Raw genomic sequence first — 23,438 nt, 5'->3', positions numbered from 1 at the left:
GTAAACACTTCTATAGTTGTCTTGCTCGTGGTTTCTTAGCACAGTGGTAGAAAAGTAACTAAGGCAACACACAAAATAATAAAATATTTAGGAGTAAATTTAACTTCAAAGAAGCTAAGCAACAAGGAGGGCTCAAGGTGGGGATGCATGGATCTTATTGGGAATGGGAAACAGAATAGACTTCCTTGGGGGAGGGGTTCTCAATGGGGAGATGGAGATGGAAACACAAGGGACTAGTTGGGGGGAGAACAGAGGAGAGAGTCCTGGGAGAGACAACTGGAATCCAGAGCAGGAGCATCTCTGAGATGAGCTAGAAACATAGTGCAATGGAAATTCCTGGGGAATCTATGAGGGCAGCTAGCTAAGACTCCTCACAAAGGCAGATACAGAGCCTGAACAGGCTATTCTTGTAACCAGACCGGACTGGGTAACCAGTCCCAGTGGAGGGATTGGAACATCAACCCAGTCACAAAACCTTCTTCTTGCCAACAAGATATGTTAGAGTAAAGGTTGTACAGAAATGTAGACGTGGACAACCAATGCTGGTTCAGCTGGAGACACAGGAGCCCACCCCTGACACTGTTTGAAGGGACAGAAACCACAAGCTGAATAGCCTAGAGCCCTGGAATAGAACCAAACACAACTGGCAAGAAGAAGAAGAAGAAGAGGAAGAGGAAGAGGAAGAGGAAGAGGAAGAGGAAGAGGAAGAAGCGGAAGAGGAAGAAGAAGAAGAAGGGGGAGGGGGAGGAGGAGGAGAAGAGGAGGAGGAGGAACAGGAGGAAGAAGAGAAAGAAAGAAAGAAAGAAGGAAAAAAGAAAACAAATGAAATGATTCCTAATGTTATTTTGCTACACTCATAGATTGGTGCCTAACTCAATTGCCATCAGAGAGACTTCATCCAGCAACTGATGGAAACAGATGCAGAGACCAAACATAAGGTGGAGCTTGGGGAATTCTATAGATGAAGAGGAAAGATTGTAGGAGCCAGAAGGGTTAAGGAAACCATAAGGAAACTCCCTCAAACAACTAACTTGGGTCCATAGGAGGGTACACAAATGGACCCAATAACCAGGAAATCTGCATGGGACTGACCTAGGCCATCTGCACACATGTAACAGTTGTGTAGCTTGGTCTTCATGTGGGATTCCTAACAGTGGAAGCAGGGGTTGTCTCTGACTCTGTTGCCTGCCTTTGGGACCCTTTCCTCCTACTGGGCTGCCTCTTCTATCCTCAATAGGAGAGAATTTGCCTAGTCTTACTGTAACTTGATATGTCATGGTTGGTTGATGTCCAAGGGAGGCCTGCCCTTTTCTAAATTGAAACAGAGGCAGAGTGGATGGTGGGGGATGGGACTGTGGAGCAGTAGTTGGATTATTAAAATTTAATTAAAAATTAAATTAAATTAAATTAGTTTTTTAAATTAGTTAATTAAAAATTTTAACCCAAGTTCATGCAATGGAATACTTTGAAGTGGATGACAGTTTTTGAAGAAATGAACAGAAACAGGCCAACCTTATCAAAATCCCTTATCAAATAAATTATATATATTTACTTCATATATAAGAAACCCTATCCAAACATCTGCATGGAATCTTAAGGGATTACAAATAACCAAAACACTTTTCAAAGAATTTGGAGGACTTGTACTTTCTGATTTTAATTTTCCTACTAAACCATACTTCCGTGATATGAGCATTATGGTAGTGGCCTGAGATGGCTTTATAGGGCAGTGGGATACAACACAGACCCTAAATGTGTGGTCAGTTGACTTTGGAACGAGGCCAAGACCATTTAGTGTGGGAGCAATAGTATTTCAACAGGAAGTGATGGAGAAGCTAGATCTCCCCATGTAGAATGACAGTTGGCTTCATACTCACACAGAAAACCCCATGCGAATCAAAGATCTGCACATGTGCTAAGGCCATGGAACCCTCAGAAGAATGAATCAGGGAAAATCTTCATAACACTGGATTTGATAATGACATATTGTCTGTGACATCAAGAAAAAACTGACAAACTGAACTTTCTCAAAATTAGAAACTTTTATGCCACAGGACATTTATCAGGAGAGTGAGCTGGGCACAATGACACATGCCTAGTTCTTAGAAAAACCTGTGATCCTCTTAGTGCTTGGAAATACAGTGGGGTGGCAAGTTAAAGGTGAACTTAGGCTACATGGTGAGACCCTGACTCAAAAAAAAATGAAGAATACACTGTTGGAGGTAAGGGTAGGAGGCTGAGGAAAAGAAGAAAATTGAGAAAAACAGACGAAAGCCAAAGCAGAAACAATGCCACAGGTTATAAGACAATTATACCAACACATTCGTTTGATAAAAGATTAGTATTCAGAAAATAAAAATCTACTCAAGAACCACAGAATCACAGAACCACAGATGTTAAGATTGAATGCTGGACCTGGGCTAATATTGCTCCATAAAAAATCTGTGAGTGGCCAGTAGGCATATGTGAATAACTTCAATCACAGCAGCCAGTACAGAAATGCAAATCAGACTACAGATACTGCTCTCATCTAAAAGAACGGTTCTTATCAGAAGCAGAAGTAAGTGTTAGTGAGGATGTGGAGAAATTGCGACCCTGGGTCAAGGAGAGGGTTAAATGGAATAGTCCATGTAGAAAACCGCTTGCAGTTGTTTAATACGGGGGGTGGGGGGTGGGGAGACAGGAGAGAAGCCCAGAGGACCAGGAGAATGAATAGAAATATGCAACTGTGGGGGATGAAGCAACTTTTAGAAAGTCCCAGAGACCTGGCATATGAGAGGCTCCCAGGACCCAATGGAGATGACCTTATGACCTTAGTCTAAATACCCAACAATGGTAGACCCTGAAGGGACCACCTCCAGTAGATAGACATGGCTTCCAGGGAAGGAATTGGTTCACCAACTTATCTTCAAAATTTTTGACCCAGAACTGTTCTTGTCTAAAAGAAATGCAGGTATAAAAATGGAGCAGAGACTGAAGGAAAGGCCATCCAGTAACCAACTCAACTTGTGACCCATCCCATGGGCAGTCACCAAACCCTTACACTATTATTGATGCCATGTTATGCTTGCAGACAGGAGGCTGTCTTCTGAAAGTCTTTACCAGCAGTTGACTGAGACAGATGCAGATACTTACAGCCAACCATTGGACTGAGGTTGGGGAGCACTATGGAAGAGTTAGGGGAAGCTCTGAAGGAGCTGAAGGGGATGGCAACCCCATAGGAATTACAAAAGAGTCAACTGGAACTCCCAGAGACAGCCACCAGCTAAAAGGCATATGTGTGCTGGTCTGTGGCCCCTGACATGAGTGCAATGGAGGACTGCCTTATATGGCCTCAGTGGGAGAGGATGGGCCTGATCCTGTAGAGACTGGATACTGCAGGAAAGGGGGATGTTGGAGGGAGAGTGAGGGGAGAGAGTGCGGGTGGGGTGAAGAACTCTTGGAGGGGGGACAGGGAAGGAGCAACATTTGAAACAGAAATAAATAAAACAATAATAAAAGAGAGAGAGAGAGAGAGAGAGAGAGAGAGAGAGAGAGAGAGAGAGAGAGAGAGAGAGAGAGAGAGAACAAGCTCTGAATTGGGTGCTTCAAGGTTTTGAAGAGACAAGAATAGAATGCCAAAATGCTATTTTTCATGGTTCCTGGCACTACAAAGACTGTTTTAAGGACAGGCCTATGGAAATTCCTACCTGAAACCACAGATTTGTGTTGACTTGGTCACCCCTTCTAACCTGATAAATGTTCCAATTTGATAAAAATGATGGACACAAATCCTTTGTGGGATGTTGGACTTCACTTTATATCAAATCCGGGGTCTTGTTGCTGATTCTTCTTTTTATTCCTGTGTGTGTAAGACACAATGGCACAATAAAACCATGGATACACGGGTGCCTGCAGTTCAGTTAACTCTTATTTTCCTCTGAAAATAAATCGATGTAAACCCCAATTAGGAAAAACAATTTGAATGGCTTGCATATAAAAGACCAGTTAAAACATTATTATTATTATTATTATTATTATTATTATTATTATTATTTATTATTTTTGGCAGCAGGCATGGTGGGGCACACCCACAATCCCAGCATTCAGAAAGCTGAAACAGAAGAATCAAGAATTCAAGGCCAGCCTGAGCTACAAAAGCAAGACTGTTTCAGTCTTCCTCTGATATGTCAGTTAAGTAGTGATTGAAACAAAACGTTTGCTGTATCTTGTCAGTTTTGGGAGAATCTTCTTTGTCAGTTAAGCCTTGGTAGAAAGAAATAGAATGGTGGGTCCCCTCTCCTACTTCTCTCAGAATCTTCCTAATTTAGACTTTTTAAAAGGGTAAATAAGTGAGAGAAATCACAGTTCTTATTGGGACGTAAAGTGTGTACCTTTGCCTCAGAGTTGATGGATCTTAACAGCGTTTCATTTGAAAATAAACCATCTGTTTACAATTTCTACATCTCCAGTGTTTCCAGAAACTTCTTTTTGAAACACCAGCATCTCCGACATTTCCCATGCTCCAGTTTCAGGTCTTCCTGACTAACCATTAGTAACCCATTTTGAAATATTCTTAATTCTTGTTGAACTCCTGGAAAAAAACCTGTGTTTAGGTGGGTCATGTGGTGCTTTGTGAAGGACCCTGGAATGTTATAAAGACAGAATCCCACTTTCTTCGAATCAACAAGTCACTTTTGGATCCAGGCCAGGCTTTCTTTTGCAAGAGAGAGGTCTTCCCCTTTCCAAACTCAGAGAACTGTGATGGTTGAGGCCGGACAAAGCTTTTGCCACTGTTTCCTCTGGCTTTCTAGAGAAAGGATTCTAGAACTTTCTCTCTCTGGGCTTCACTGAGATTGTCTTAAAATTAACTTCTTTCATTTTCCTTCTAGAGATAGGAGCAAAGCTCTTTGTGAACCATACCTTTGATCCTTTCCAAGGTGTGTGTGTGTGTGTGTGTGTGTGTGTGTGTGTTGGATATGGGTTGGGGGCGGGGCTCTAAGCCTGAACATAGGATTGGGACAGGGGTCAGTTTTAAACCTTCAGGAAATGCTTCTGACCTTTGCAGTGAGTGTCTTCCCTTTCTGATTTTAAAATTGAAGTTATATGCCATAAGAGCCTCCACAGCTGCCTCCTGGAGACTTTTCCCCACCCAGATAATGGCCTCCTGTGTAGTCACTGGCCAGCACCTGTGGAGAGCTCAGCTGGGCTGCCTCCCCAGCCTGCTGCCAAGGCCTGGGTCCTCACTTCTCACTTCCTGCGTTCACTCCTCTCCTACACGTTCCTCTCTCCCCTTCCCCCTGTGCCTTAGCTTACGAAGCAAAGTTGTAACTTTGAATTCCTGTTTTTCTAACCGCCCCCATGTGACAGGATATCTCTCAATTGGAGGGTTTTCCTAAATTCGGGAGTCCTTTAAAAGGGACAGCTTCCTCTGTGCTCCTTTTCAGTCAGGCAGCTCCCAGACCCTGGACTAAGCGAAGGGGTGACCAGGGGACCTGACTGTATTCTTTGTCCTTTTTCCTTTCCCTCTTCTCCCTCAGTGGAAGACACACTCTGGGCCATGAGGCTTCCGCTGCTCCTGGCTTTTATCTCTGTCATCCCGGTCGCTGTTCAGCTATTGGGTAAGTCTGTTTTGAGGTAGGGGCTATGCATACCATTTTGTTTGGAGTGTATGCAAAGAGTCCTGTGCACATCTGGAAGAGGAGTTGAGCGTACTGTCCTTACAACATCTGTGTTCTTACCTGACCCTCATCGAGCCTGCATCTGGCCTTGGCCTGGCCACCCGGGTGGGAGTTGATCTAGAGGCTGGCAATGTGCTCCTCTCCGGTGTTAGCTGTTGCTCAGGCTGAAGTCCCCCCAGCACCTCCGTCCTCATGAGGACATCTCTCATGTCTGAGAATTTCTAACTGGTTTGTGCAGTGGCTTCTTGTTTTGTGGCTTGTCCTAGTTCTAGTTTTCAGTTTATGCCGTTGCTACTCCCTACAGACAAGGCTGAGCATCTCCGGTGGGGAAAGAGGAAGTTGCTGCCCCTCATCCTAGATGCAAATTGATAAGGAGGAGAATCTCCCTCGAGGAGGGACATGGAGATTCTCACATTTAGCTTTCCCCATGAGCCTTTTCACTCATAATTTTTATTGCTATAGAAAGTCTGTCTTTTTCTGTATCCAGAACTGTTCATGTCTCACAGGTGGATGTGTCCGATGCTGAAGTCTGAGGGTGGTTGATATGTCCATTGGAACTGATCAGGGCTCCTTAGATGCTCAAGGGCATTGCTGAGTCTGCATTTCTCTGGACTCCTGAGCACCAGAATGGGAGGGGCTGGGAGAGTCTGCACTCCCAGTTCTATTTTGAGACTTATTTTGGCTTTTCGTCACCCTTCGTTTTCCATCAGACAATGAAAGCATGCTGGACACAGTTTGTACTCTTGGTCTTAGCCCAAGCCCAGTGGTGACACTGATGCCGGAAGTTCTCTAGGGAGTGGTTTGATAAAGATTTTTCTCAATTTTCCTAGGAATGTTTCCCTCCTTGAGACAGCAGGATGCCTCCCTAATGCCTTTCTCATTGTGGCTACAAATACTGAGACAGAGTGTGAAGTCCTGTGGCTTGCTTGGTGGGCCCAGTTACGGGGACACAAAATATGAGGTCTTTCAGGTCTCTCTAGAGAATAAAATGTAAATAAAAATGGGCACAGGAGAGTCCCTTCTAGATCCAGATGTCTTTGTGTTTACTTGCTAACTTGTGATTTTTCAGCCCCTCACTGGGGGGGGGGATGGATTCTAGATTTGTACTCTGCTGTACATCCACACCCCAGTCTCTTTTTTACCATTTATTTATTTCCAAAAAAAAGTTTTATTATGTTTATTGCATTTTGGTGTAACTGTGCCACAGAAATTCATCGGGAGGTCAGAAGACATTCCACTATGTGGATTCCAGGGATCAAATCCAAGTTGTCAGGCCTTGACAGGCAGCACCTTTATCTGCTGAGCCACCTCTGGCCTAAGAGTTGTGTGTGCTCATTTTATCTTCTCGTGGTCTCAATAGCCCAAGTCCCTAAGGGTAAAGTCAGAACATTTGCTTGGTCAACAGTCAGTTCTCAGCACTGCCTTTGCTGGTTTCCCATCAACTCACAAGACCTATGGGGAGAGCCTTTGCTACCGGATATACTATAGCCTTTTCTTCACCCCCAAGGGAACGTTCCACCCCAACATCACTGTATGTATGTATCGGTGCTGATGTCACCGATGGGTTAGCTGTCACTGGAGTCTAGAGAGGTTAATAGAGAAGCCACCTGGCCCTCCTTGTTCTGCTGAGCCACCTCTCGGGCATTATTGGCAGTGTCTAAGCATCAGTATATAGGTGTGGAGTTATCCTTGATAAGAGATGTTGTACACTAACCTTGGACTAAGCAGAGAAACATAATTTGGTGGGTATGGCTCATGGGCAATGGTGTGCTAGTAGACAAAATGACTTTTTGGGGAGGGCAGGAAAAAGCCAAACAGAAAACACTAGCTGATGCATGGCATTTGCTGATGTCCCTGCTCCCCCCCCCCCCATAGTATAAATATTCCCATCATGCTCTACTCACAGAACCGGGAAGAGACGCAAGCAACCGACTCTGGTTGGTTGGTGCCACAAGGCAACCAGGGCACCTTTCCAGATCTTAGGACACAGCAAAGCAAGGTGTCACATGATGGGAAGTTCAACCATAAGAAAGGAGAGGACATCATGCTGTGAGGGAAAACGCATTCTGGGGAAAGACTCATTGGCATAGGTGCCATCTTGGATTCTGGTGATGGCACTAGGGTCGGGCAGTCAAGTTCCTAGGTCAGTTCGTAGCAGGCAGAAGTCAACCCAAGATACCACTCACTTCCATGTCTGGTTCTTCCAGCCCCCTTTGATTTCTTGCTGTAATATCAAGCCAAGTGAGAGCTTTAGGTTATCCCTGGCATAGCATGTTGGGAGCTCAAAGTAGATGGGAAGCAGCAAAGCTGTGACTGCGACACTGCTGCCTGCTAGAGCATTTGCCTGGATGCGGATCCCGTTTTGGTTTCTTCCTCAAATGCACAGAAGAGAATTATTCCAATTGTTCTGTGGCTATCACAGTATCCATTCTTACAGTCGCTCTTGCAAACTCTGATTTCACCTTGAATGTATCTCCTTCAACATGGATGCTGTATTTATTTTCTTGAACTCAATTTAGGGAAGAGAAAACCATCCTTTTGCTTCATGTTTCTATTTGTTGGCTACTGCGGTTCTCAGACTTCATGTTGGAAAGCCTGTTTTCTCATTTACCTGGGACAGATACCCAGGTCAGAGCATTTCCAGTTAAACATGTTTGTATTATATTTTCATTTGTGTATTATGTATGTCTGTGACTGTGTGTGGTCCAGGTCTGGCCAAGGCATTGATGGGAAGGTCAGAAGACAAGTTTCATGATTTGATCCATTCCTTCCATCCTGGGGATCCCAGAAATCAAACTCAGATCTTCAGGCCTGGTAGCAATGTTTTTACCCATTGAGCTATCTGGCCAGCCGTAAAATTTAAAATTTAGTATATAGGTTATATATATATTTACATATATAATAGACAAATATTTATACACACATACACACACACACACACACACACACACACACACACACACCACTAATGCACAATGAAGCCAATGCGTAGTGCTGAGGCCCTAGTGTCATACAGAGCAAAGAGAAAAGTGACATGTTTTACTACATGAAAAACAGGCTTTGAAGATGAAGTAGTTCAGTAGCTGTGGACCAGGGACACCTGAGTATGGCTTTTCAGCATTGAGACTGGGAGGTGATATTGTTTATCAGCTGGCCTATTCTGATCAGGAAAGGATCATGGGGCTCAACACAACACTAGATTAAACTATGGACTTAGATATTCAGATTTGCATGAAAGCTTTATTTGTTTTGTTTTGTTTCAAAAGAGGAGAAGGAGGGAATCAGTATTTAAGTATTTCCTTTAGGGAGAAAGACCTGCTCGGTGATTTACCTACAGCACATCAGTTGGAGGTTCACAGAGACTCGGTCAGAGATATTAACCCCAGTTTACAGATAAGGATATGAGGTTGAAATAATGAGTTTAACTTAGGCGACACAGGAAGTCCCAGCCCCTCGAAAACATCCCTTTGGACCGTGTGACCTCCTCCAGGCTTTGCCACTGTTCTGTCCGACTGTCCCTCAGCCCAGCTGCTTCATCAGCTCTTTTTCCGTTTCCAGTTTCATCCTGTTCTGAACTGTCTCTCACCCTCATTCAAGCCTGTTTTCTCCACACTCCTAGTCAGGATAACAAACACTTATGGAGTCATTTCTGCGTCCTTTGCCGTTCCACGCACTTAAATGGGTCTCATGTGGTTCTTACATAGTAGACCGTGTGGGTCACACTTGACTTGGTAGACTGAAAGCACAGAAATTACTAAGAAACGTAGTAAAGCAAAGCCACAGGTACTGAGCAGTCGGCTCTCACTGTCTGCTAGAACACTCTGATTCGTACTGGGTGATGGATCCCCAAGGTGAACCTATCCACATGACTATACTAGAAAAAAAGGAGTAGGCAGAGAGGATTTCTTATTTGCAGGCATTTGCTGTCCCCAAGCTGGGGAAGAGGCTACTGCTGGGAAGTTGGTGACTTAGGAGACACTGCAGAGGCACAACCAGAAGGGATGGCTTCATGGCACAGGTGGAACAGAGATCACAGAGCAGTGGGGGAGGCCATCCCGCCGAGATAAGTGACAGGGAAGTTGTGAAACATATACTGTGAGGGGGACGAGAGGGATTTCGAAACATTAATGCCTTGTTGTTTCTCGTTGAGCTCAGAATCCATTTTAGTGCCATATTTAAACCTCTCCAAGTGACCCCGTGAGTGGCATAGATTAGTAACTTCTGTGATATTCTAGTGGATGAATAAAGGGTTAAAGTGAAGAATAAAGTTACTCTTAAGTTTTCCTTCACCCTTGTGTTCAAAGCCTCAACTGTTTGTTGTAGCCTGCCTCCTTGTAGCATAGCTTCTTGTGCATTTGAGGTACATGATATTTCCCACTTTTAATGTTAGGAGGTGACAGGGCACTGTAGGTCGAAACTGTATTGATGGCGGTCAACAGACGTACACTGTAGCTTCAGTTGGGTTTCCTGCAGAAAATGACATTGGACGGCTGGAGTTTTAGTGGGAAGCCATCCCAGAGAGCACTGGCTGAGCAACTGGGGAAACGAGATGGGAAAGGAAAGTGTGTAGTTATGCCAGTGGCCACTGTGATTTGCAGTGGAGATTTGGTGACGCTGGAACAGGACCCCCAACTTTCCTCCAGAATCCACTGCACTGCAGAGATTCCACAAGCTGTCTCTTGGTGAAGGTCTTCAACGTCCCTTTGGAAGAAGATGTATGACTTTTGAAATCAGATGCATTTGACAGAGACAAGGGTGAAAGAGAAACTCTGCCCTGACCACCGGGAGAATAAACAGTGTGTTTCTGTTATCATGTCGCGATAACGTTGTGCTTCCTTGCATTGTCTGATGGCAGCCACATCAGTCTTGCTCTGCTTCTAGCGACAAAGGAGAAACGCAGGAAACAAGCACCGATAAGCTCGTATTTTAGTATCATCTCAGGCAGCACTCGTCTCCGAAGTCCAGATGCTTACACATGTGTCTAGGGGGAAATAAGCTTGTAGGGCAAAACACTAATTTAAAATAATTCTGTAATCATGCATCCATCACCTTTGAATAAATAACTTGTCTGAGTAAAAAAAAAATGCTTCAGTTAGAGCAGTCATTCATTCAACTAATGTTTATTGAAAAATTAATTATGCTGGATAATATTGACCCAGAGAGGCCATGTCCATCTCATGGGAGTGTATATTATAGCAAGAAGACACACAATGAGAATAAGTAGACAAGGTTTGGTGATACATGCCTGCTATCTCAGTCCTTGGAAGACAGAGGCCAAGGAGTTGGATCAGGAGTTCTAGACCAACCTCTGCACCACAGAGACTTCCAGGCTAGCCTGTCTCAAAAATGCCAACCCCCACAAAGCTCACGAATAAAAGGAGAACATATACTACAAGATGGATGCAGGTATCATACAGAAAAGGGAGAAGAAGAATGAGTGGGTATAGCCAGCTTATAGAGGAGCTGACATTTGGCCTGGGACCATGATGTGCCCAAAATAGCAGCCAACCAGGAGTGAGGAGTGACAGAAAGGCCCAGAGATGGAGGTGGTAAGTGGGGGAGAGAGCAGAGGATGGGGGGCAAGGGGGCTGTGTGCTGAGGAGCAGGAGGGAGAAGTGTCAGGGTTGGGTGGCTCCCTGTCCAGGGGTGGGCTTAGTGAAGGCCAGATATTTCCCTGCTAGGATCCTTCCTTCCAGTTTTGAAGAATTTCTGCAGTTAGAAAAAAAAATCACACAAACAAGAGGGTTTCTTAGAGGTTTTTTGATATCAAATAAATTATATGTCAGGACATACTACATCTCATTTTGGTGATAATATCTTGATTCTAATTATTTCTATGTACCCCAAAGATGAGAAAAGTTATTTATATTAAATCTTACTCACTTTGCTATGATATTTCTAAAATATGTTACCATATGTGGCAATGCCTTATGATATATTTATTTTCTATGTTGTTTGAGACTGGATTTTTGGGTGGGCCTCATGGCTAGAGTTATTAATATACTTTAAAGTCACTTAAGATTGATAATATACGCTGTTCTCAGTCTATTTGATTTTAAAAGAACAATGCGACAAACAACTTTATTTGGTTTGGAATCCACTTGAACTTTGACTACTTAGGCTAATACATAGCTTAATCTCACATAGCTTAATCTTCCATGCTGTGACCCACAACAATATATCATTTGCTGAAAGCACCAGATACAGAGGTTGAAAGAGAATTTCTAAAATGAATATCCATTTATGGATTTTGGATTATAAATAATGATATTTGTACTAATATTTGTTAGCTGGATCAGTTTGGATCTATTGGAGCCAGAGGCCTAATCACTTGTATAGCCTTGTTAAAGATTACTGTAATATTTCCTGTAGCTTCCTCATGTGATACTATCTGGGATGTTCAATAAATAGTGAGGCCTTTTCTTAAAACAATCATTTAAATTAGAAACAAAGTTTTTTCCCAACTCTTTAATATAGAAAAGAAACAATGCCATTTTATTAACCAGTAAGCATTCAGCTAGAATAATGCACATAGTGCAGACAATTCAGCAAAGAGATGCCAAGATTATAAAGAATGCCACTCTTCTTTCTGTTGGTTCACTGGACGCGATGCTTATGCATGGGAAGGCTCTGTAGTATAGAGACATGTCAGGGCCATCGCAAAGGACGCTGGGTCATCAGGAGTTATTTTCCTTGATTCTATTTCAGAAAGAGTTGTGAGTGGAGCAAGACCATGGTCGCAGGGTATGACAGTGACATTGGAGAGAAGAGAACAGAGGAGATGTGTCTTGTGGCTGTGCAGAGGAACAGAGTCTGTAGGAGTGGATATGAGAGAGAGAGAGAGAGAGAGAGAGAGAGAGAGAGAGAGAGAGAGAGAGAGAGAGACATAGAGAGACAGAGACACAGAGAGAGACAACACAGAGAGACAGAGAGACAGAGACACACAGTGAGATAGAAAGAGAGAGAGAGAGAGAGAGAGAGAGAGAGAGAGAGAGAGAGGAGAGAGAGAGAGAGAGAGAGAGAAGGAAAGCTGAGAATCCAGGGAGACAACTGGGTTTAGGCTTGTGCATCTGGGTGCATGATGGTTCATCATTGAGGGGAAAAAAAAGGGTGGATGTTGGTTCATGCTCGGGCTGGTGGTTTTTTGTTTTTTGTTCTTTTGGTTTTTTTTTTCAACTTGACATAGGTCAGAGTTATTTGGAAAGAGGAACCTTGATGAGGAATTGCTTCCATCGCATTGCCTGTAGGCAAACCTTAGGGCATTTTCTCCATTAATGATTGCCAGGAGTCACTGGGATGCCTCTACCCCTGTGCAGGGAGTCCTGAGTTGTATAAGGCAAGCCAAGCAAGCCAAAGGGAACAAGAAGCCTGCAACTGAACCAGCTCATTTGGAAGGAACCATACAAAGCAGACAGAATAAAATTAGGGAAATGTCACAAGAAGTGGTTAGCTTATATTTCTGCTAGAATGTAGTCATTTATTGTCCTTGTATAGTCTTTCAACACAAGCAGAAAAGAAACACCTTGACGCGCGTTCATATGGATGGAAGTTTATGCTTACTAAGTGCTTTTTTCTTGATTTTTTTTTCACCTAAGGAAATCCCATTTGGCCCCAGATCAGCTCTATACTCATTTACTTTAACCTCCATTTCCCTGCTCCAGGCTCTTCCTCCACCACACCAGGGCACAGCTACCTCCGCCACTTTTCCTGGAATCATAACTCTTTAGGGAAAATAAAAGTCTAGGAACGTTTACCCTAAAGTACTGCCCTCTCTATGCGAAGATACTTAAGCATGTGCTCTTTCCTTTTTATGAACAGACTCGAGGCAATTTTTAATCTATAATGAAGATCACAAGCGCTGCGTGGACGCTCTAAGCGCCACCTCAGTGCAGACGGCAACTTGCAACCCGGAAGCTGAATCCCAGAAATTCCGCTGGGTGTCAGAGTCCCGGATCATGAGCGTGGCTTTCAAATTATGTTTGGGGGTGCCCTCGAAAACTGACTGGGCCTCCGTCGCCCTGTATGCCTGCGACTCGAAAAGTGATTTACAGAAATGGGAGTGTAAAAATGACACACTCTTTGGAATCAAGGGCACAGAGTTGTATTTTAATTATGGCAACAGACAAGAAAAGAATATCAAACTTTACAAAGGTTCCGGACTGTGGAGCAGATGGAAGGTCTACGGAACCACAGATGACCTGTGCTCCAGGGGATATGAAGGTAAGAGGCTGAGAACTATTCAGTTATCTCTTCATCTCCTTGTTTAAGACTGAAGGAGAAAACATGACCTGGAGTGGTCTGCACAAGAAACAGCTTTTGAATTATCCGGCGTTCTAGATAGACATGATGGCAATGTCCCCCGATAAATGTTAGTTAGTGGTATTTTACAGATAAACATTACTTTTGAATGTCTTGATATGACTTATTTTGAAGCAAGATGTTATAGTTTTCAGAAACATTTCATCATGACCTTTGACCTGAAGCCTCCTATTTGACATGATGAGATTGTTTTATTAACACTAACCAGACTTTTCCTTACCTCAAGGATAAGGTTAAGAACTCTCTGGAGAAATGATCCCGAGAATATTCTTTACTTCAGATCACCTGAAAAGAAACTGAGTGTTTCTGATTTATCCAGTCACTGCAGAGTATTTAGAGACGATAAACATTCTGGATTTTTCAAACTGAAGAACTGGCTCACGAATTAGCAGACATAGTCACTTGTCTTAAAAAGGGGTAGTGTGAGGGTATGTGGGGGTAGGGAGTTGATTCCTTGAACTCTCAAGGGGAAAAATAAAATCAGAGTATTTAGCCTGCCCTTGTCTTGGTCCAGTTTCACTCACTCAGAATCAGACACTAAAACAAGACAATTCAAAAGAACCTGAAGCCTTTAACAAAGGCTGCTGTCTTGGGTCTGATGATGCTGCAACCCCATTTCTCATTTAGACACTGGACTATTGTGAGGCATTATCTAGAACAGCTTCAAGGTCAGAGGAAGAGCAGGCCTTTGGGGCCTGGAGAAACCCATTCTAAAATTACTTTGTTGCTGGGGCTGTGGACAAGGGTTGAACCTAGCTTATCACAGTGAGGCAGCCAGGAGCCCAGTTCCTTGTAAAGAGGTTATTTGTCTGCTTTCTGTTCTCTGCCCTAAAGAGAAGAGCAGAGTTAGAAACTGAAGCAGGCGAGAGTGGAGTTCAGAGAAGTTATTTTCAGTCATTTACTGAACATGATATAAACGTGGAAATAACAAGAGAGGCAATTCCAAGCAACATCTCTTCAGGGGAAACTCAATTCAAAACTCAGAGAGCAAGGCAGGGTCATTCAAACTTGAGGGTGTTCCATTCTAAAAAGGGAACGATTGTCAAATTGAGGAATTAAATTTGAGGGTAATGGTGTTAGAGGTCATCTCATTGAACTCATTTATTTGCTTTCTTCCCCACAGCAGTTGGGGTTAAAGCTAAGACAGCTCACATTCTGGGCATGTGCTCTCCTGGCGAGCTATATCCTCAGTTGTTTCAGACTTTACCTTTCATTTTGTGGCAGCTCAGGCTGGCCTTGAACTCACTCTGTAGCCGAGCCAACTACCATTAAACGTGAAATCTTCTTGCCTCTGTCCTCTGAGTACCTGGGATTACAGGCCTGTGCCACCTAGCTTGCCTTAATGCACTGCAAAACATAGTAGTAGCCCCCCCCTCCCTGCTCTGCTCTTTGAGAGAAATGTGCATACGTAGTACTTAGGATAGCAATCATCACCTTTTCATGTGTTTAAGGAACTTCTGGTAAGCTTGTTTAAATTACCAGCTTTACTCCCCACCCCATTCAGAATCTTCATTAATACACAAGAAGGACCCAAGAGTCTTTGAATTATTTTTACAAAGAATTCAGTGATGATTTTGAAGATGGCCCGCTAGTTACATTTTGCCAACATGTTGATGATCTTTCGATATTTAAAATAATACTGCAGAAAGGTTCGGTCACTCAATGACTTTAAAAAAAATTGTGTGTATGTGTGTCCATGAGTGTGTGTGTGTGTGTGTGTGTGTGTAAGTGCAATATCTGTCTTGAGTGAAAGGCAGTTATGACCCACCTGACATGAGCTCATGAATCCTCTGCAAGAACACCACCTGCTCCTAAATGCTGAATCATCTCTCCAGTCCCAGAGTGACTGCTTAATTAATTTAGTGCAATATTAATTAGAACTGAATTCACCATCTCAATGAAAAGAAGATTGCTAATAGTATCAGAGTTATAGACTTTGATGATTTAAAGGATTATCTGGACGTTTGAACTCTAAAGGTAACACTAATTGATGGCATTTTTGTGCATCTTTAACAAGGTAGGCAGGGTGGAATTTGGTTCTTTGGATCTCTTCTGTGCTCATTCTTTGAATACCCCATCAAAGAGCCACCTGTATATATCCAACAGGAGGTTGTGTTTTCTGACTTATTGAAGAGTCCAACTGGTCCTGGGGTGGTTCCCATGACTCTCTTTGCAGGAAGGAGCAGGCAACCTTGGCAGAAAGACTTGGCCCAACTCTTTGCTGTCTCCAGCATGCTCCTCATGCAAACTTGAGATTTGGGGATTGGTTCTGGGGGCTGGTGAGATGGCTCGGGGGTGAAGACACTTGTGGCCAAGCCTGAGGACCCAAGTTCAGTTCCTGCAGTCCACATGGAGGAAGGAGAGTCCCTGCCCGCCAGGTTGCTCTCTCTCTTCCTCGTGTGCTACCAGACTCACAACGCCCACTTTGCTAAATAAATTAAAAAAAAAAAAAGACTTGACCTTTCCCTTAGCAGAACTAAAGCTAGAACAGCATTTTGAAATAAGTATAATGGGTGAACGAAAAGGGAAACAAACAAAATCTTGTAAAGAAGTCATTGGTGTGGTGGTTCATGCCTGCGAGCTCGGCATTAGGGAAACCGGGACAAGAGGAAAACTGTGAGGCCACTGTGGGCTAAATAATGATTCTGTGCCTCATAAATAAATACTTTTTTTATATAAATTCAAAGAGAAGAGTATTGACTGCAAACAGTGTATTTAAGGGTTTCCAGTGGTTTCTTTTTAGGATTCACATTAGAGAAGTTTGCTGTTCCTACCCTATCCCCTACATCTCTGTTCAAAGAGTAAGGAACGGCTGATTTGCTCAGAAGTAGTTGCAGGACATTTGGATATTGCCCATGTGTTTGACTCTATAGATTTTTTTTTTTTGCGTGTGTGTGTGTGTGTGTGTGTGTGTGTATTTGTATGGTATTCATGTTTCTACATGTGTAGACGGACATGTGTATATGGATGTATGTGCACATGTGTCAGGGTGGATGTCTCGTGTTTTCTTCCATCACTCACTCTCCTGACCTTGAGTCAGAGTCTCTCCCTTGAACCTGGAGTTCGCTGACCACTGGCCAGCTTGCTCTGGGGATCAGCCTGCATTTCTCCACTTATATGGGTCTAGAGACTCAAAACACCCACCCTTACGTGCAACAAGATCCAAAGCTTTAAGGTTATTTTCAACTTAAATAGTTCCTGAGACTATAATTCCACCAGAGAGGAAGAGGATAGCATCTGTGTTGCCTTGGACGGAAGGGAGAAGTTAAAACTGGTGTCACAAAAGCTTAACCATTGTTTTCCTTAGAGGAAGGAGGATAGTCCATTCAGGTGGTGGCAAAAGGGCGGGACTTGAGGCTTTTCTAAGTACATGGGGCAACAGGTGACCAGGAAAAGAGTCTGTAGAAACAGGGGGAAAGGGTCCACAGATTAGATGAGTGAGACCAACTCTTTCAGGGTACATTGTAAAGTCAACATACAGAGACTCGTCACTCAAATTCTAAATGCAAATCTCTATGTACCTCCAGCCATGTACTCCTTACTGGGCAATGCAAATGGAGCTGTCTGTGCCTTTCCATTCAAGTTTGAAAACAAGTGGTATGCAGACTGCACGACTGCTGGGCGGTCGGACAGATGGCTCTGGTGTGGAACCACCACTGACTACGACAAAGACAAGCTATTTGGATTTTGTCCGTTGCAATGTAAGTAACTGATAACGCCACACTTGGAACATTCAGATTGGAGAAACGATGGTAGGACCTGGACTTGATGTATCTCATGTTCCCCCAATTTATTTTAAACTTATTTTTCCGGAGCATCCATTATAATCCTCTACAGACACTGAGGCTCACATTTTACAATGGAGAAAACGAACCCTTGTGGCTAAAGACCATCGTTTGTATTTAGGACTTGGAAGAAAAATCAGGCAGTATTTCCAATTGCCCCAACATTCCTTGCATGAAATAATCCCTTTATTTACCTTACCCTTTATCTTCTATCTACCTTTCTTTGTTCTTTGAGTTCTCTCTCTCTCTTTCTCTCTCCCTCTCCCTCTCCCTCTCCTTCTCCCTCTCCCTTTTTCCCTTTGTCTCTTTCTCCTCATCTTTCTTTTTGCTAGGAATCAAACCCAGCCTTACAAATGCTAAACAAACACTCTACTATTGAGCTACATGTCCTGACCCTATCAGTTATTTGCTAAGACTTTAGGGCAAATTATACTGTATATAGCATTATATATAGTCAGTGCTGGAGGTAGGTACATCATTCTCCCAAACCCCAAGTGTTTTAGTCTTAAAAAGTCATAGGTTAAAACAGGAATTTACATGACACCGCAAATGTGTTTGGTGGGAGAGAGTCTGTGAAGGCTCCTGTGATCTGCATCACTGTGTGCCGGAGCTCCTTCCTGTACAGATAATACTGATGGAGGCTTGGGAATCTCAACGTAAGAAGGGTGGGATTCAACAGAGCGGGAAATCAAGGGAAGTGGGTAACCTACGCTTCACAGTTCTTTGAAAACAGAAGATTGTTGTCACTAGAACACACATAAAGTACCAGAACTTGAATTCTTGTGGTTTTATCCATTTATAAGAATCTGTAAGACAATGTGTGGCAGCTTAGGTGGGGCTGGGGAGGGCAGCTGGGTGGCAGAGCTAGGGCTCAGGGAGGAGGAGGTTGAGGTCTTGGCTTAACTTCTGTTTCTCTGAACATACTTCCTGAAGTCAAGTACCCTTTCTGAGTTACTTGTGCTCAGCCTCTCTCACACTTACTGCTGGATTATCACAGATTGTTTCTAAACATCACCGAAGACAGGTTTTCTGGTGCCCCATCAAGGACCCTGGACCAGAGCACAGATTCCAGCGTGGCCCAGAACTGCTGTAGAATTATCTGAGCTACAATACAGTTGTTTCCTACTAGTCATTTTGTGACCATGGATCCACACACAGCAGGATGCTTACTACACCAATATTCTGAGTCAGTAAGGTTAAGCAAAATTTCTTAATGTCAGGCTATAGCCAGACTTCTGAGAATTTTCCCTACTTAACCTTTTGGGTTTATTTTATATATATATATAATAAACTTGAGTTCATGTTCTGCATGGCTCAGGCTTTAAGTCCATAATGCTCTGGCCTTAACTAAGGTAGATGTATTAATTACATTTTTAGCTCACAGGCTTCAAGTCCATGATGATACAACTCTCTGGCCTCAATGGAGGTAGATGTATTTACCTCTCATATCAATATTTATAAATTGAATTTTTCACTCAAGGCTTATAGATTTCTATTGTTTTGAATGAGAACTCTTTTGTCTGAAAAAGTGAAGTTTTTGTTTTGTTTTGTTTGTTTGTTTTTAAGGGGCACCTATTTTTCAACTAGTGAAGAGTTAGTTGTCTTTACTTATGAAAAGTGATATTTTCTAATTCGGTCACAATTTTTCTTAGGAGTATGTGTTCCATGGGTCCAACTATAGTATCCTCCACTTATTGATATTGATATTGTTACAGACTTGTCACATGGATGTGCAAGGGAGAAAGTGTGAGACGCAAGTGGGATATCAGTAACATACAGAAGGCTTTGCTGTCTTTGGATATGTGTGGAAAGACAGTCTCCAGTATATCCAGCACAATAATGTTCTTGTTCCGTCTTGTCAGTTCTGTGTATTCTGTGCAGCCAAATGATATATTTTTTTTCCTGATAGAAAACATACATCAAAGACAAATACCTATTGAAGAGTTATTTTATTTCCATCTGCATAAATTTTTAATTTTTCTTTGTGGCCCATTCAAAGAAGAATTTTTATTTTATCTTGTTTTATTCTTGTATGTTAGCCTTCAGCCCAACAGGATTGATAGAGGGCAAAGAGGTATCAGCTTTTGGGCTAGTGGCACCAAACGCCTTCCACCATTGTCCTTTGGGTTGCCTATTATAATGTCTTCTATTTAGACACTCATTTCCATGTATGATGAGAACAGGAAAAGGAAGAGGCCCCATCCTCCCAATTGTCCACAGCTTGCGGCGTTGGCTGTTCTCTTCAGCTTTCCTGGCTTACTGCGGGAAGCTGAGCTCCGGGGAGCTGCACACTCGGCTGCTTGTATGTCCGTTAGGAGACAGGTTTCAACCCTTTGATCTGAAATCTAAGGGAGGCTCTTTAAATGAAGAGGAGAGTTACTTCATCTTATTTTGGGGATCGTTACATCCTTTTGACTATCCCCAAACAAGAAAATACCCTCCTTTAGTTAACAGTTGCATCTTCTATCTTATTCTAAGTAAACCCCACCATTATAAAATAGTCTTTAGAATGTTTGCTTTCACATAAAATCTAAGACTCACTGCAAAGTCTCCTTTACACAAGCATTAAATTTGTCAGACATCAGACCATTCTAAGTTTTACATTAGTAATGGAAATTTATTTTTTTGTAAGCATACTGTGATATTACAGCTGTTTTAGTGCTAGGCAGGGGAGCTCAGTAGTCTAGTGTCCACTTACCTTCTGCAGAGGACAGGATTCTGTTTCCATTATTGTCACCACCACCAACAAACTTTGAACACTTCTGTGCCATTGCCTTCCCTCCTCTTTGATGCATCGTGTTGCCAGTCTCAGGATGCGGTATAAATGTGTATCCAAAAACATTGATTGTCACTCCCTCACAGGACAAGAAACACAATTCCAGCTAGAGTTAAGAATTATGATGCTATCCACTAGATGCTGCAAACTGCTTAGCAAACTGAATGCTTTGTTATATAATACAATTATACAGTTGTTAAAATTATATAAACCTTTTTCTTTCTCTGGTAAATAAAATGAGAAGGTAGTACCTTCTTTCCCAGGGTCATAAGCAGAATTTTGTTTTATTAAAAAAATAGAAGAAAGGGACATAGAAAAACATTTTACTTATTAGTTTCCAAACATTGTATATGTAAAAGGCAATAAATAATAGCCATGTACCTATAATGTTGGCCCTTTGTAGAGTCTGCCAAGTTTTCAGTCATATAACAACACAGGGTCAATATAAGCTAAAATGGCCATTTTTTTTTTAACCAAGAAAAGAAGGCCTAATAATTAACACATTCTATTGCTGATACCTAGGCTACAAACATTCTCCTGATGAGAAAATGGAGCCCGGAAGAAGATCACTTTACTGTCAGCCTGCTTGAAGAAACCTGTGAACTTCCCTCTTATACCCTTCTCTCTTTCCTCTTTCTTTCTTTCTTTCTTTCTTTCTTTCTTTCTTTCTTTCTTTCTTTCTTTCTTTCTTTCTTTCTTTCTTTCTTTCTTTCTTTCTTTCTTTCTTTCTTTCTTTCTTTCTTTTGGTTTTTTGAGTTTGGTTTTTTGGAGACATGGTTTCTCTGTAGAGCCCTTACTGTTCTGGAACTCACTCTGTAGACCAGACTGGCCTCAAACTCAGAAATCCGCCTGCCTCTGCCTCCCAGAGTGCTGGGATTACAGGCGTGCGCCACCACGGCCAATTTATGCCCTTCTTTCTTAAAAGAGCACACAAGACCACAGAGCCCCTTGCCATGAGAAACCACTCCTTTATTTTCTCTCCCTTATCTAGTTCACTCTCTGCCCCAGAACACTGGGGTGGCATCCTGAGTTCTCTCCCTTGTGTCTGCCCCATCATCTGGTCCAAATGTCTCAGCAGTGAACCAGGGAGAAGGTGTCTCTTTCTTGCCTTAGGCATATGAAACGTTTTAGATGAGGTTGGCTCATGAGAAATCTACTCTTCATCTCAGGAGTGAAGAAAGGCTTTAAAATAAGGGACAAGGGCAGAAGATGTGATCATGGGAACTGGGCGGGTTTTTAAAATGTGCTGTTCACTGGAAGCGTCTTCCATGCATAACACAGCTAATTCATGGTCTTCTTTCTTAGTTGAGGGCAGCGAAAGATTGTGGAACAAAGATCCACTGACTGGCATTCTATACCAGATAAACTCCAAGTCTGCGTTAACCTGGCATCAGGCAAGGGCAAGCTGCAAGCAGCAGGACGCCGACCTCCTGAGTGTCACAGAGATTCACGAGCAAATGTACCTCACAGGTAATGCATGACAGAGCTCACAATCCTAAGGACAGTCGGGTTCCTTGATTTCCACAGCACAGGACTTACGATACTAAGAGGCATTATGAATGTCATGAAAAGGCTTGTCCCCAAGCAGATGGTACAGTTCATATAAGAAATCTGTGTTCAGGACACAGCACCAGGGTTGGGCAAACATCTGTCATTTCTTGAGCGGGCTTTGTTCTATCTGTTGTGTCTGTCTTTAGAGTCCATGTTCAGGACAGTTCTGAAGACAGAACTGGGAAAAGAACAAAGGCAGCCATTGTCATGGAATGGTGTGGGTTTTGGGATCCAGCAGAACCACCCGTGTCCCACCAAACCCAAATGTTTCTCGTTAGCATCTGAGAGGTCAAGATGATAAAATGAAATGTGTGATCTGGAGCAGAGACAAGTCAATAATTCCTGTGCAAACCTAAGTCCCCTTTGCCTTGTACCTCTCCAACTCCCAGATCTGTATCTTTTCAGGTTTTATCTCTACAATGTATTGTTTGGCTTTTCAACACATCAATTATCAACTTGTAAACTAGTATTTGCTTGAGAAACCAATATACATTTAATCTCTATTACTCAGTCCCAGGGGTTGGAGGGGTAGCTCAGCTGTTAGAAAGCTTGTCTAGCATCCAAGAGGACTGGGTTTCATTTCCAGCATCCTCTCGCACTTCTCTACCCACACAAGTTAATTGTTCTGTCTTTAAAAAAAATAAAACATCAGCCACAGAAGCATAAAATGGGCATGGAAATTATATCAATCATTTTATGCCATGGTGATAAAATACCCTGTCCGAAAGCAACTTGGGGAAGAAAGGATGCATTTTGGCTTACAGTTCCTGAGGCGCAGAATTATGACCTGGGAGGTAGGACTGCAGGTGCATGAGGCTGACCTAGCAGGCGGGAAGCACAGAGAGCACATTTGAGCTATGCAGAAGAAGCAGAGAGAGAGAGAGAGAGAGAACAGGAAGTGAGGCTGGTCTATAAAATTGTAATGCCCGCCCTGACTGGCATACTTCGTTTGGCAATGTGAAACTGGCTAAAGGTTCCACAGTCTTCCCAAACCAGGCCACTAACTGGAGACCAAGTGTTCCAATAAATAGACCTAAGGGAAGGGGGTCCTTTTCTTTCCAACCACTGTGGTGGTGCACTTCTAGGAAATCAAGGCAGGAGGGCCAGAAGTTCAAGGTCATCCCCCAACTCATAGCCACTTGCAGATCAGTCTGAGCTTCAGGCTATATGCCTCAAATATAAAACTAAACAGAAAGCCAATAAAAAAACACACACATACACACACACTTGGGGAAGCAGATAGTAGGGCCACACATCAGAAAACACATCTCTTCTTCACCATTGTCAGAGCCTGCTTCCTCCAGTTCCTCTGGTGTTGCTATTACATAACAGATCTTGGGCCTGTGA

General features: G+C 42.9%; 1 protein-coding gene across 1 annotated transcript in view; it reads left to right on the top strand.

Moving 5' to 3' along the window:
* Positions 1-5,390: 5,390 nt before the first annotated feature.
* The window catches only part of Mrc1 (mannose receptor C-type 1), a 97,813-nt gene continuing 79,765 nt past the window's right edge, over positions 5,391-23,438 (top strand). The window contains exons 1-4 of the mRNA XM_052156861.1: positions 5,391-5,600; positions 13,479-13,880; positions 17,507-17,680; positions 21,846-22,010. Coding sequence (XP_052012821.1) covers positions 5,540-5,600; positions 13,479-13,880; positions 17,507-17,680; positions 21,846-22,010 — 802 coding nt within the window. The 5' untranslated portion in view covers positions 5,391-5,539. The remainder of the gene's footprint in view (positions 5,601-13,478; positions 13,881-17,506; positions 17,681-21,845; positions 22,011-23,438) is intronic.

This window comes from Apodemus sylvaticus, chromosome 14 (assembly GCF_947179515.1).
Source record: "Apodemus sylvaticus chromosome 14, mApoSyl1.1, whole genome shotgun sequence".
Taxonomy (NCBI): domain Eukaryota; kingdom Metazoa; phylum Chordata; class Mammalia; order Rodentia; family Muridae; genus Apodemus; species Apodemus sylvaticus.
This window is presented reverse-complemented; position numbering and strand designations above follow the sequence as displayed.